This window comes from Sinocyclocheilus grahami, unplaced genomic scaffold (assembly GCF_001515645.1).
Source record: "Sinocyclocheilus grahami isolate Dianchi unplaced genomic scaffold, SAMN03320097.WGS_v1.1 scaffold79.1, whole genome shotgun sequence".
Lineage (NCBI taxonomy): Eukaryota > Metazoa > Chordata > Actinopteri > Cypriniformes > Cyprinidae > Sinocyclocheilus > Sinocyclocheilus grahami.
The window spans coordinates 625,621-641,365 of record NW_015505258.1 but is presented as its reverse complement, the minus strand read 5'-3'; the positions used below and the strand labels follow the sequence as shown (position 1 = coordinate 641,365).

General features: G+C 37.5%; 1 protein-coding gene across 2 annotated transcripts in view; it reads right to left on the bottom strand.

Moving 5' to 3' along the window:
• Positions 1–14,657, bottom strand: part of LOC107586235 (serine/threonine-protein kinase SIK2-like) — a 51,034-nt gene extending 36,377 nt beyond the window's left edge. The window contains exons 1-3 of one of the 2 annotated variants that reach the window (XM_016273501.1): positions 14,239–14,657; positions 10,596–10,712; positions 5,390–5,453 (exon numbers count right to left, since the gene is read on the bottom strand). In XM_016273501.1, the coding sequence (XP_016128987.1) occupies positions 5,390–5,453; positions 10,596–10,712; positions 14,239–14,376 (319 nt within the window). In that variant the 5' untranslated portion in view covers positions 14,377–14,657. Of the gene's footprint in view, positions 1–5,389; positions 5,454–10,595; positions 10,713–13,415; positions 13,760–14,238 lie in introns of those variants that run through there. The other variant, XM_016273500.1, reaches the window with a different exon arrangement.
• Between the last annotated feature and the right edge of the window lie 1,088 nt (positions 14,658–15,745).

Genomic DNA, 15,745 nt, shown 5'->3' with positions numbered 1-15,745 from the left:
ATCTGCGGTGCTGGTGGAGCAGACAGGCTCTCGTGGCGGGCTAAGCTCCACCACGGGGGACCGAATCCAGCACTTCACAGCACCAAATGCTGCTCTAGCTCTCTCTTCGATCCCTGTGAAGATTATCTGATGGAAGTGAGTGCCTGTGTTACGTTAGGATCGCTTAGATTCAGTGTGATGCAAGTACACATCACTTGGTCTTAATGGTTCCAAAGAGTATCTTTCAGAATTTGTGATTAACTGGAGACTTTTAGTCTTGATAGCGATGGCACATGCTGTAAATAAGTTGCATAATCATATTGTGCAACAGAGAATCACAAATGCTGAACAGCATGGCCTCGACGTACTACAAGACAGTAATTATGTGGTAATCTTGACACAAACTGTCATGTAACCAAGTATTAGTTATGCTGTGTCGACTGATCATTTTATAAAAAATTTTATTTGTTTCACCTCAGCAACCTCATTTCAAGTCTCTACGGGACATTTGGCTGTTATCTCATTCTCACCCCATAGTACACTTGGGCGGGAACAAGTAATTTGGTTTGCCCCAGCCACAACATCCCTCTTTATATCTCTTTCAAACCAGAGAGGCTGTTGTCACATCTAACACCAGGGTCAGCGTTCACACAAAGTACACTGCAACCGCGTGTTGCTTATTCTCTAGCAATAAAACACTTTACCAGTATGAGCGTGCTGATTGGTGGCTGGCCAAACAGAATATGCGTGACAAATATGTTTACATAAATACAAATACATCCAAAACAAAACAGTGTTAAAGGGATCATATGATGCGATTTCAATTTTTCCTTTCCTGTCCGCAATGAAAGCCGAAATGTTACACAATGCAGAACAACAACAGCCAGTTACAGCCAATACAGTTTTGGATCAATAGTATTTCACTGTGGGTGGGGCTACTCTAGCTATAGGATTTATATTACAGCATTTCCCTTACAACGCATTAAAACTCTGAAGGCACGTAAAAAAAAAATTTAAAGAAGACTTGACTCCCCAGGGTAGGAACAATTTCTTGGTAGCATATCACATTGACGTGTACTGTGAAACAGACACACTGTTATGTAAGAATAATGTGTGATGATTATGTGAGTTTTCACAGGTGGTGCATAGCAGCTGCTGCTACAAAGTCAAAGAGATCAGTCACTGGAAGTGATTACTTTTACACTACTTTCACCTTTAAGAATCACAGACAAGTGATTTTTAAAGGGATAGTTCACCTAAACGTGAAAATTCTGATTACTTACGTCCATGTTGTTGCAAACCTTTATGACTCTTCTCTGTGTGAATATCTCCCCAGAATATATTTTTTCCATATACCGTAATACAAGTGAATGGCTACAGTGAAAAAAAATCCATTATACAATATCATAACAGTAATCCATAGGAATTGTTCCCTAATGTTCCAAATCCTCATAAGTCATACAATAGCTTTGAAGGAAAAACAAATGGAAGAGTGAATAATGACCTAAATTAGTGCATTTGTCTCATGAAGTGATCATATGACTTTCAGAAGACTTGAATATAGCACATGTGTCAAATGTACTGTTATTGTGGGACTTTTTGATGCTTTTTAACACAGTTAAATGGATAGTTCACCCAAAAATGAAAATTCTGAAAAGTAATTACTCACCCTCATGTCATTCCAAACCCATAAGACCATGGCCGGACTTACCATTGGGCTTGACTGGGCTGCAGCCCAGGGGCCCCGCCTTGTAGGGGGCCCCGCCTTAACCCGTTTACATTTGTTCAGTTATGTGCCAGTCAGAAATTATTAGTTGCATTTCAACAGCGTGCACGGGCCGGCCGGGGCTATCAACTTCCAACTTCCAACTACGACATTCAAAGCCATAATCAAACAGAATAAACTGGAATTTATGATTTTTTTTCACATAGAAAAAGGACACGCGTATTAAATCATGTCTGCACTGCGCCGAATCGCCGATTAATTTGTGATCACATGGCTACTTTAAACGGTTCCATTAAGCCTTTAGCCCAAAAGAGCGCACATTTACAAAGATAATGATAAATTCTCACATGTTCACGCCTCACTTCTTTACAGAGGATGATTCTATATTATATTAATGTTCCACTAAATTAATCTGAAGAGTTTTGAGCGCTCTCTCCGTTTAATCACCTCCTGAATCTCGGTGCGGGATTGCGCATTTTGGTTTTACTCGTTTTCGCAGGTTTCGCATGTTTGGAAAATTCCCGCAAACATTTAATATACAATGTAGGTTAGATGAGTTAAAAAAAAAAAAAAAATCACACAGTATATCAGATTAAGTCAATCATTTGAAAACAGCGTGTGTGGTTCAGCTGTACCGCGTCTTCTCGCTCTCAAAACTGCCTCACATCAGTGCATCTCGTCTGCACTAAGAGAGCTGCTGCACACTGCGATACAAGACTTTTGCTCAGCTGACAGGACTGTCACTTGCCTAATCGGGTCAGTGTTGCATCATCATAAAAGTTTATCATTTGCAAGTCTTTTTAAGTCTTTTAGTAGACTTCTGGGTGCTCGCGGTCACATCCAAAGTGCGCGCACATGAAGCCGCGCAAACACCTTCAGAAAAAGTTATTGTTTTCATTTTTTCTGACTCCAGTAACCTTGCATTTTAATAAATAATGTTACATAAAGACAATTAAACGGTCAGTAATAAATTAACAAGTTACTAGCAATAGCACAAGGATACAAATGAAAAACGGTTCTTTAACTTTTTCAGGTAGGCTATAGCCTAAAACTAACAGTAGCTGCTACTGTTCAGGAACAAAATACTATGATGTATAAAGTCATAGATATAGATTATATTTATATATTAATCCATATTAAATATGAAAAGGTTATTTAGTCAAGAGCATATTTGAGCAGAGTGATTTCACTCACTGCTCTTGACTGAATAATTTTTGTAACTTTAATTTTAAGAATTAATCTGTTGTTTAAGTTACAGTGAATTTACTGTTTTTAATTTACAGTTTATTCCATTTCTGCAGCATTTCTGTACCTGAATATTTTCCACCAAAACGGTTTCTAAAACAAAATTCAGGTCCTGAGTTTAATTTATAATACTGGCTAAGCAAATTACAATATACTTAATATTCTGGCATTCAGTTATGTGATTATGTAACTTATGTTCTCTGCATGAAGTAACGTCTGGCACAGTCGCAGTCTGTGCTCATTAGAAAGCAAACAAATAGCACTAATAATCATACATTTTCAGAATATCCGAAATATAAGTAATGTTAAATAATGGAGCATTAGGTCATGAATATTGCCTTAAAAGTCATTTAAATTTATTGGTTGAACGAACCCTGCATTTAATCAGTGAATGCCTACGATATAGGAGTTAGTAGCTGTCACACAAACTAGAGGCCTGTTTTTCCGAATATCTGCACGACCGCAAATGTACAATAAACAACAAGTTACTGAGTAACTTTCAGACACAAAATTCTGTTTTGCCCCATCAATGCGTCTCCGAGCAACACAGTGTTTTGTTTCTCAGCATTACACAGACCAGTAAATGGTTCAAACAGGCTATTAGTACAGTCGTTTGCCAAGTTAAATTAATTAGCATTTTAAACAAATCGGTTGATTTAAGGATTCAACTCACTCATTAAGACAGTCACTTGCTGGCGGTTGTAGTTTCATATTTTAAAAAGGAGCTCATTATTTAATTTTTGCAATCATTTAATATTTCTACATTAAAATGTTGTATTTAAACTTAACATAACCTATGCAAAATCCATCTATGGATTTTGTTTATAGTGATTTCATTTGATTGTTAATAGCCAACATGTTTTTTTTTATTCAGATTGATAAATTGAAGAATCTGACATAAAAGGACACAGATATGACTATACATTTTCATAATAATACATCTCTTTGTTTTTTTCTGCTCAGTGTTATTTCAGGGTTTTGATCTCTCAACTGAGAGATCACATCCTGTTTATTGTATTATAGTGACTATTTAATATTACATCTAAACTTTGACTAGGCTAGACATGTTGCCTATTAATTGTATACAGTATATGAACCTGAAAGCATATTTAAATTTTTGTGTATTTTGTGTTTCTCCATAATAATGTTCTAGTTGAGGGCATTTGTAGCATAGGTATGGGGCCCAAACATAACCTCAAGCCCAGGGGCCCCTGGCCCCGTAAGTCCTGCCCTGCATAAAACCTTCGTTCATCTTTGGAACACAAGTTAAGATATTTTTGATGAAATCCAAGAGCTTTCTGACCCTCCATAAACAGCAACTGAAAATTAAACGGTTATGGCCCAGAAAGGTAGTAAGGATATTTTTAAAACAGTCCATGTGTCGCGGTACTCTCGTGAATGGCGTCAGGGACTGACCCAGAAGAGAAGAAATCATTGAATTAAGTCGTTATTTTTGTTTTCTTTGCACACAAAAAGCATTCTTGTAGCTTTATAACATCATGGTTGAACCACTGATGTCACATGGACTATTTTAACAATGTGCTTACTACCTTTCTTGCCCTTAACTTTTCAGTTGCGTTGCTGTCTATGGAGGGTCAGAAAGCTCTCGGATTTCATCAAAAAGATCTTCATTTGTGTTCTGAAGATGAACAAAGGTCTTACAGTTTGGAACGACATGAGGGTGAGTAATTAATGAACTATCCCTTTAAAACTTCAGTCCCCAATCACTCTAACTGAAACAGGTGACCAGTACTGGTACTCTATTTAAAAATTCTCCCTTTGTATTCAGAAGAAGAAAAAAAGTCACTCAGGCTTTAAATAACGAGAGTAGGAGTAATTGATGACAGAATACATTTTTTGCATGAACTATTCCTTTAATTTTCTTTGACCTTCAGTTTTGCTCTTAGCTTCGAGCTTGTGTGTCAGACAGAACAGAACTCCAAAGCAACAGAAAGACAGACAGCTGAGCCATCAGATTATGACCATCATTGCTGACACATTTGTTGCTTGTGACTATGATGGTTATTCACACAGACTGTGTTTGTCTCGCCTGAGCTAATTTCAGCCTGACCTTTGTCACTATCATCTGAAACCAAGATGTTAGTCTGAATACACACTTTCTCCATGTCAGTGATGTGGAATCAGGATAAAATTTGGCTGCCAGACATAAGCAAAGCATCATGTCATTGTGAATCAACAACAAGAGCAAGAACAACAACATCCAAATATAAAAAAGACACCCAAATTGTACATCCTGTGAACTCATGTAAGAATTTGCTAACCATCCTGAATACAACGTTCATCCAATAATGTATAGATATTTAGGCCCTGTGAGTATAATTGGTTGCTAGCCATTATAATAATAATTATTCATTATGAGATATATTTCATATCATGTACCAAAATTTGCATCGCACCATTGTAAATGGTACCACTTACCAAAGATTTCCCCATTCTTGGCGTATTCCGTCACAAGGTACAGCATATTCTTGGTCTCCATTACCTGCGTGAGGATGAAAAAATAATGTGTTACAGGTAAAATCCTCTGTCTTTGATGACGTGCATAGATCCAAAATACACATGAACCACAAAGCGAGTGCAAAAAGTGGGTTGAGTGATAAAATGACTGCTACATTCAGCTGAAATCTGAAGTATCCCATTGAGTTCACAGTATTATAATGAAACACACATGAATCAGTGGGATGCTGGTTTACTCTTATGCTCGATTCACAGTGCAGTTTTAGAGCCAGCAATGCGTGGGAGAACTCCAGAATTAGCCAAAGAAAGCAAAAAGATGAAGACCTAAATGTAGTGAAGAGAAGCGGAATGTTATAATTCAGAAACATTCACAGCGTCCCACATAAACACTACTGACTGCCATTTATACAGTCAGTTAGTTTTACTGATACATCGGCCTCATCTGTACAGAGAGGCTTTTGTGGAAATCAGCCTTATCTGGGCTCAACTTGTAGGGGTTTTTCTGCTCTTGCCATTTAAAGGCATTACAGAGTTGACTAATAAAATCAGCAACTAGGCCAGAATATGAATCATCTTTTAAACTCCTAAACTAATTCTCCTTTCCAGAAACATGTTTTGATGGAAGCTGTGATCTCAGAGCTGTTCAAAACACAATGATCACAAAGCACTTCTTATCCCAATCAGCTGCCAAATAAGCAAATAACTGGAAATAACTCAAATTATCTCATGTGAATAGTTGATACTACACTGGTTGGCTGTCCGTTACGTGACACATCAGCAGTGGTTAGTCACATTACATCAAGGGATGGGTCACGCTGTTGCCAAAGATGACTGTCAACAAACTAGGACTATCAATCAATTAGAAATGACATAATATGCCTATTCTAATACATTGCAAATAATTTAGTGTAGAAACGATTGCTAGTAATTTTCTCAAACAATTACAAAAACTTAACACTTTGTACACAAGTAACACATTGAATTAAACATTTGATGTAGAAAAACTAAAATAGTATTAATTTGTAATAATTTGTTTTATTTACAGCCTAGAAAAAAAGATTAAAGTTTGTGTGTGTATGCAGTGTTACTTTTAAAAGTAATGCATTACAATAACGTGTTACTTCATAAAAAGTAACTAATTGTGTTACTTAGTTACTTTTTATGGAATGTAATGCATTATGTAACTTTCGCATGACTTTTTCTTACCTGGGCTAGGCTAGCTTATTTATTTTTTGATAACAAAAAAACCCAAAAGTTACATTTTTGGCCCTTTCACACCAAAAGTGAAATTAATAAGTGCCTCTGCACCTCACTCCTAATTTCTCTTAATATGGGACAGGAGAGGTGCCAGTGAATAAATAACAAAGTAACTTTTGTTATTTATTTTAAAAAGTTAATCAATTTTAAAAACTTAAGATATTTTGTTGTTAATTTAAAAGTAATGCGCTGCTTTACTAGTTACTTGAAAAGTAATCTGATTATGTAACTCGCGTTACTTGTAATGCGTTACCACAACACCGTGTGTATATGTATGATTTTATAAACCGTGGTGGCCAAAATGATTAGAATACTAGTATTTCACCAGCTTAAAAAAATTGTTTTAAGTCAGTTATTTCTATCTTTTGCTGTAGTGTCAGTAGGAAGTATCAGTTTACATTTCCAAACATTCATTTTGCCATTAATTGTAATAATCCAGTGAGATTTTTGTTTGCACAAGAAGTCTGTCAACACCTAGTGCTCCACACAGAGATCTGATCTCATCATCATCCAGTCTGTCTGGAATGACGAAACAGAACAAACTGAGACAGACTCAATCCAGAAGAACTGTGGCAATGTCTCATATATTTATATAGTGCTTTTACATTAATTTTATATAGTTTTTTACATTAATATATTCATGCTTCATAAAGAATTTGATTATGATTATAATGTGCTTGAAATGCATGTGCGCTGCATATGCACGTGATCCCATCTGATATGACCAAAGAAAAAGCTGACATGTAATGCTGGTGATGCAGCTGCTTGGTGTTAGGACCCTAAGCCATGGCAGATGGGGCAGAGGGAAACCGGGGGTTAGAGATGAGATGGCAGGGCCTGCAGAGCTGCCCTCTGTTTATGAGGCCTGAAAGGATATGACTAATTGACCCATGCCGTTTGAATGGAGTAACCGTTGGAAATAATGATACACTATGATTCCACGGCAAGGGCTTGGACTGATGCCGCTACGTTGTATAATAAGGAAGCGCTATTCCCATTCCCAAAAACCAAAGTAACCTAAAGTCTTACATAATGCTGCAGTGAAGTCACACTGGGGGAGGAGTTATCTCATCTTCTAAGTGTGACTTTGACTCCAAAGTGTGAATGATCTCTAGTTTAAAAAAAAGGCTTTTTCTAGCTGGACAACTTGAATGTGTTCATGTGAAAGTTTACTGTTAGCTATTAGCTTTGGCTTGATGGCTGGTCACATGGTGAGAACTGCATGGTGTATCATATAATTTTTACTGGGAATATTAATTGAATGATTTATGAATGAATGAAACGCCTTTGTCCGTGTTCACTCGGTCTTGAATCGTGCTCACGGAAAGCGCTTGAGAAACAGTGTCTCTTCCGTGGCTTGGTACGCTTTCAACTCGTGTTTTTATTTTTTTTTGTCTCAAGTAAGACACTGTATGACATTCACGTTACATGACTTGACTGATTTTTATGTAGAAAGGGTGACAGTGCACTGCATTAAAAGAAATGACATAGGCGGTTTTCATAAACGCTGGCCAAATTCAAAGACAAAACTAAAATTAAATTATCTTTGAGAGCAAGGGGGCCCTACGCAGCTTGCGTACCTTGCGTATAGGGAGGATGGGCTCTGATAATACACTATGAGTGTCTGTTTCATTCCATTTAGTTTGGTGTGAATTAATGCAAGAACAAGTCCTGGGTCAACACTCCCACTCACAGACATCTAAACCCATCTTTCCACTGTTGCCTTGTCCAAATACCCACACTTGTGGTCCTGGCCACTTGAGAGCGCGTGTGCGCGACAGGAAGTAAGCATGCAAGGCAAGACTGTCCCAGATCTTAAAAATGCCTAAGCGCAGTGCCCTTAACGCACACTATCTTGAATACCGCTCCGGAGTGCTATTCGAGGCTTAGTGTATCCCATCATGCATCATGTTTTGGAATAAAGCATGAGATTTTTGCCGAGATATCGCGAGAGGTCACGAAAACCTTTCCAATGCAAGTTAAATATTAATATAATAATTAGATATTATTACATATAATTTGGTAGAAAAACAAAGTGTTGCACGTATTATTGGTGCAAAGATGAGTAATGGTGATATTTATTTTGGACAACATTTGCAACTGCTTTTAATCACTTAATTAGAAGCACCACAAATTGTGTCATGTTATAGGCTAGGATACTGAACAGACCTTTAGAAGTTGATTTTAAAATGCAGAGTACTGAAACGGAAATTAAGCTATGTAAACACTTGCATTTTTACAACATTATAAGTAGGGTTGAGTATCGTTTGGTTTTTTTTCGATACCGGTGCCAAATCGATACTTTTAAAACTGTTCCGGTGCCTAAACCCATACTTATAAAAAAATAATAATAATAATTCCCCCCAAAAATTATGGATTGGCCATTAGAATAGAAATAGAATAGAGAGTGCAAATGTTAGAGGGTCAAGTTTTTTAATAAAAAAAAAAAACAAGTAGATAAAATTAGAAGTAGCATTAGAATAGAGAGTGCTAGAGTTAGAGGGTCAAATGAAGATAAAAGAGGTGTGTTTTCAGCCGTTTCTTGAAAATATTAAGGACTCAGCTGCTTGGATTGAGCTGGGCAGGTCATTCCACCAGGAGGGAACAGTTAATGTAGAAGTCCATGAAAGTTTTATCATAGGTAGAATGCAAAATGTTTCAATACAAGCATTTCAGTCAAATGTAATTTATGCAATATTTCAAACCTTTAACCCACTTGGGAAAATCAACCCATGGCAACAGTTTAAAAATAGCCCAATTCTATAGAAAAAACACGGACTTGGCACCCTGCATCCAACAAGAGCTACCGGAGTCAGCTTTGACTGATCACAGGTCGAGAATAAGGAGAGATGACTGACAAGACCATGCTGGAGTATTTGCTGCTCAACAGATTCTGAGCTCACTGACAAATATCTGATCTTGTAAGATGTGCTCCCTTTACACAGAGTGTGTGATCGCAAAATCGAAAGTGAAAGTAAACAGTGCAAATGCGCATTCAAAAAATATTTAAATATTTAACACATTTGACTGGTGTTGTGGAGTAAAAAGGTTATAATTTTCTCTTTTGTTGGACAACAGGTTTAGAAATGTTAATATAAGGGAGGTTTAGCTTTAGGCATTTTCATTTAAGCATGTTTAGCTTAGTTAACGGAAGGCTACCTTCAGAGCAAGTGTAATTACTGTATTCACACGCTCCTCGAATGCTCTCATTTCCCGAGTTGTGGGAAAAACTTGAAGTCGGAATGTGAAAACAACATGGACACTCTCGTTATTACAAAGATGTGTTGGATTTGTATTATTAGAGCTTTCCCACTTGAGTTCACGTGCATTTTCTCAGTGATGATGCTTCTTCCGTCCGTTTCGGAGAACCAGAGGACAAATATTTCAATCGATCGCTCAGGCATGGCACCGAAATCTGCGTTCGGATTCGGTTCTAGTACATGCCGGTTACATAGGTACCGGTGCCATATCAACCCTAATTATAAGTGTGTCCCATTAGGTAATGAAAAGTTCTTCACACACTTGTGGTCTTCATCCTCACTTGAACACTTGGCCCAAATACAGGAAATATATCATAAGTAGTCAAGTGGTCAAGTGCAAAGATCGATTATAAGATTATAAAAACGCTACTTTGTGATATCTATTAATGAATTAGCTAAAACTTAAAATCAGTTATTGTACCAGCCACAACAAGCTGTAGACTCTCAGTTATCAGCCCAGAAATTCCACACTGGTACATCCCTCATAAAATCTTACTATTTTTTAAATAGGTTTTTTTTAAATTTTTTTTTACATTTAGTCATTTAGCAGATGCTTTTATCCAAATCAACTTAAAAACGAGAAGCACCACAAGCAATTTATCATATAAGAGCCAACAATACTGGCAGGAAATGGCCTGGGCAGGCATTACCTGGTACAGTTTAATGATGTGCGGATGGTCCAGCATTTTCATGATCTGTACTTCACGATAGATCTTCTCCAGGTTCACAGCATCCAGCTGGGTCTTGTCGATGATCTTTATAGCCACCTGTTGAATGAAGGGCACAGAGACACACTTTCATTGGCATGAAGCCTAATGCCTTGAGCTACTTGGTGAAATTCATTAGTCATGTTACTGTCTGCAGTGCAAGTCGATCCAGTCTTCACAAGCCCCAGCGCGGATCAAAGGCAAAATACACGTGAGCAAAGCTAATACGCACCTGAGCATCTGGTTAACGGCTTAACTACTGAAGTAGGCTAATGATCCAAATTATCTTATCATTTTCCCACAGGCTTTTCATCATTTGCCAGACAAATGGGAGAAGAACAGGAGTTATTTACCATTTCATAACCACTCATACCTTAATCCCCCTTTTGATTTATTATTGTATAATAATAATCTTCAGGTAAGTACACAGAAGCGGAAAAAATAGAACAGATTCCACAATTAAGATTTTGACCTGTATTTTATATCATTACAGTGAATAAAACATTTATCTTATGAAGATTTACAACACTTTGGTGCTTCAGCTTACTTCCTACTGTTAGTATAAGGAATCTTTATAGTATAATAGAATAAAAAATATTTTTAAAGACATCTTGAAAAAATATCAGTCAATCTTGATGTACATTAAACCACAAATATTTTTAAATGCCTAAATAAGGTACCAACCCTACCACAATTTATATATTTTTCCAACACTGCTGCATTAAAAACCATTAATAATAATGTTCCAAAGAATAAACAGGTGGGCCCAATGAAAATATTGGTAAGGATTGCAAAAATTCAGGCTAGCAGAAAAACAACATAATGTAACGAAAAAAAAGCAAAAAAATTGTGTGTGTGTGTGTGTGTGTATATATATATATATACACACACACACATACATATTTTTTTTAAATTATATTAAAAAAAAATAAAAAAAAAATATATATATATATATATATATCTGATTGGTTTATAATTGTAACTGATGCTTTAAAGATTTGTTCTTCTCACGCAATTTCAACAAAACAATTTGTTTGCCAAGCAGCATCTAGGTGACATCAACAGATTTTGCAACAACAATCTTTTTTTCACATAAATCCAAATGTTTACATTTGAAAGGCATAAAAACATATTCGCATGAACAATGCGATCAATGCAAGAAAGACATAATGTACTTGGCAAGTGACAGTTCTGTCTATCGGCCTGAAACTGTCTCACACTGACCCCAGGCCAGCCTTGTTGTTGACCCCTGGAAAGCATAACGGTAACTGACTGAAAACATTAGAGCACATCACTATGAATCAGCTGTCATATGTGAATGTGGTTAGTCATTCTCATTGGCAGTAACAGTGATCCAACTGTCCGTTGAAACCATGAACAATGCAGGCGATACACAAAGCAGAAGACACATGCTACCAGAGCATGTGTAATCTGAAGACAGCTCCGAGGAAGAACAGAGAAATCACAAAACACAAGAGACTGATGGGAAGCAGAGAGTGTCATCCCCACAGAAATGAAGCCGCCTTGAGGCAGCCATTGCAGAGATGCATCAACTGTGTACAACATAATCCTGTTAAATAGCATAATTCCACACAGTGCTCCAATGCTAAACTCTACATCTGCAGACTTGGAGACTGTCTTAAAAAAACAGCTCTCTGGCCAAACGTAAATTACAGCTCGCACCTACTGTTATAATACCCTGAACCAAAACTTTACTGCAAAGCAACACAATGTCACCAAGGTCAATACCTTGGATTTTTAGAAATCATTTAATGCAGACCGCACTTGCAAAGCACAAACATTTTAGAGCTAAGTGTAACTATATTTTTAAATAATTTATGACATTTTCTGTGACCACGGTAACCTTGTGTCATGCAAACAGTGCTCAGCAGGGTTTCTTTGCAAGGAATGCCAGACAATCATCAGCTCAGGTTTAGTAATGAGACGACATCCATTATCACAAAATCACCCTTATGCAACCACTGCACAAATGCACAACAGCATGGCCCACATTTAAAGGGCACTAAACCAGCATAATTTCTTGCTATTGTACACAGCCTTTGTCTTTCTTTGACAACTAGTTTTGGACACCCTGCACTTTTGGACTACTCTGCATATTTCAACTGAGGCGTTAGGCTGCTGGACATGCGTTTATCAGTGCATGCAAAGCTGCACAAAGGCTTCAGCTAATTGTAGTCAACATACTTCGGACCAGGGTCTGAACTGAACTAAAATACAACTGAAAGTGACAAAAATGCCTCCGGTATTAAAAATGTTTTTTTTTTAAATGTTTTCAACACATATTATATGGGTCTGATAATAATGGTATTTTATTACAATCTCACTACGATATTACAAACTAATTCTTGTTTTTAATGTTATTAACATTTCTTATATCTGGATATTGGCTTGATGATTTTATTTTACAAGGAAAAAAAACAGATTTCAATTAAACATTTAAGTGTTCTGCATTTTGACAACATAAACATATTCAAAACACACAAAAAAAATCAGCCATGATTTGAAGTTATAAAACGTTCCTAAAAATCAAATCCATGTGGCTCCTTAAAAACCGTGACACCGCTTCAGACAAACAGGTTGTTTGTTACCCAAAGATACTAAGTTCTCACATAACTAGTATCAACAATAGTATGATACAATCAAGCCAGTATGAGTACAACTGAAACTGCTATCTCGTAGTTTTTGTGTGCAGTGCACAAGGGTTAGTTAGAGGGCTGAGCAGCTGATATATTCTCAACTCACCTCTGTCTTGGTTATACGATGTTTTGCCAGTTTCACAACAGCGAAATTGCCCTTTCCAAGAGTCCGCTCGATATCGTAGAAGCCCACTCGGACGGGACCCCTGAGCACTGGCTTTTGGTGACAGTCAGCCATGACCATGCTGTTAGTGAAACACTAGGGTTTGTGGCGAGAAGATAGAGACCTGCCACTTGAGCCTCAAGATAACGAGGTCGGCAGAGGCTAAAACTTGTAGAAATGCCAGCGTGCCGCTGACGGTCCGCTCCAGTCTCAGCAGAAGAAGCAGGGGAGCGTTTAGGAGCGCGGCGATATATCACGCCACCTCCTTCAATACAATAGAGCTCTAATATTTCTGTTTTTAACACATATTATATGGGTCTGATAATAATGGTATTTTATTACAATCTCACTACGATATTACAAACTAATTCTTGTTTTTAATGTTATTAACATTTCTTATATCTGGATATTGGCTTGATGATTTTATTTTACAAGGAAAAAAAACATTTCAATTAAACATTTAAGTGTTCTGCATTTTGACAACATAAACATATTCAAAACACACAAAAAAAATCAGCCATGATTTGAAGTTATAAAACGTTCCTAAAAATCAAATCCATGTGGCTCCTTAAAAACCGTGACACCGCTTCAGACAAACAGGTTGTTTGTTACCCAAAGATACTAAGTTCTCACATAACTAGTATCAACAATAGTATGATACAATCAAGCCAGTATGAGTACAACTGAAACTGCTATCTCGTAGTTTTTGTGTGCAGTGCACAAGGGTTAGTTAGAGGGCTGAGCAGCTGATATATTCTCAACTCACCTCTGTCTTGGTTATACGATGTTTTGCCAGTTTCACAACAGCGAAATTGCCCTTTCCAAGAGTCCGCTCGATATCGTAGAAGCCCACTCGGACGGGACCCCTGAGCACTGGCTTTTGGTGACAGTCAGCCATGACCATGCTGTTAGTGAAACACTAGGGTTTGTGGCGAGAAGATAGAGACCTGCCACTTGAGCCTCAAGATAACGAGGTCGGCAGAGGCTAAAACTTGTAGAAATGCCAGCGTGCCGCTGACGGTCCGCTCCAGTCTCAGCAGAAGAAGCAGGGGAGCGTTTAGGAGCGCGGCGATATATCACGCCACCTCCTTCAATACAATAGAGCTCTAATATTTCAGCTGTGTTTGCGAGAGTACACGAGTTGACTTGCAGGAGGCATCATGTTCTCTGGTTGACGTGCATTGACGTCAGAGCCTATGGGGGTATTTGCACAAGGGGCGGGGCTTCGAAGCGCTTCCACACTCCAGTGCCAATTCGTTTCCAAGACGACCAGACCCACCTCTTACGTCAACGGCCAGAGCGTCGCTGTGTTTGCTCGAGCGCTGGCTGTGAAAGCCTGCCGCCAGCAACTTTGATAAAGTCTCTCGTGCTTCAGTCGAGGAATGAGAGCCGACCGCGACGTGCTCGCTGTTTCCGGCTTTATCGTCTCTTAACAGCAAGTATCTTTTAGATTCCAAATATGACGATCCTCGTGCAAGGAAGCATAATCGCACATTTTTAGTTTTGGAAATTTTTTGGAAAATATTTAGTTTCTGATAAGTTACATTATTACAGTACTGTACTGTTAGATGCATTCATATACAGTCAAACCAAAAATTATTCAGACACTAGATATCATTTTTTATATTTTTTTACTAGTGGGTGCAGGACACTAGTTCATTTATGTAAGTGAGGGTAGCAAAATAAAGTAAACTGTGACATATTATATCCAAAAATTCTTCATACAGTGGACTACCAGTAAACTTATTCAGACACTTTGACCTGAGCATGTTTTGCTTATGTGTTTTTTTTCTTTAATTGCTAATGCTACCTTTTTACACCACAGACTGAACAAAATTACTAAGCATTGCTTGGTAATTAGTTGACCTAAGTTGGTATTATCTAATTGTGTACTTAAACTTAAAAGCTGACAGCCATTTGTGAGACAGTCTAACAGAAGGATGGCAATTATCAAGATGAATTTGTTCTGACACAGTTTAACCGAGTTCTTGTCATATTTTATTACCATTTTCTAAACTGTAGCGAATAAACTGTGATAATGTGAGAAATGTTGAAGGTGTCTGAATACATTTTGGTTTGACTGTATTTTACTTTATTTAAATATATTTAAATTGAATGTATTATTTTTTCTCTAAACACTTCCACGGACCCCCTTGCGGCCTCTCGGAGGTCCCTGGACCCCAGTAGCCTATGAAAACCCCAGCTTTAAATAATCACATTTTGACATCTAGGGCACTAAGTCAAGTGTTTGCAACCCAACCTTGTAGACATCA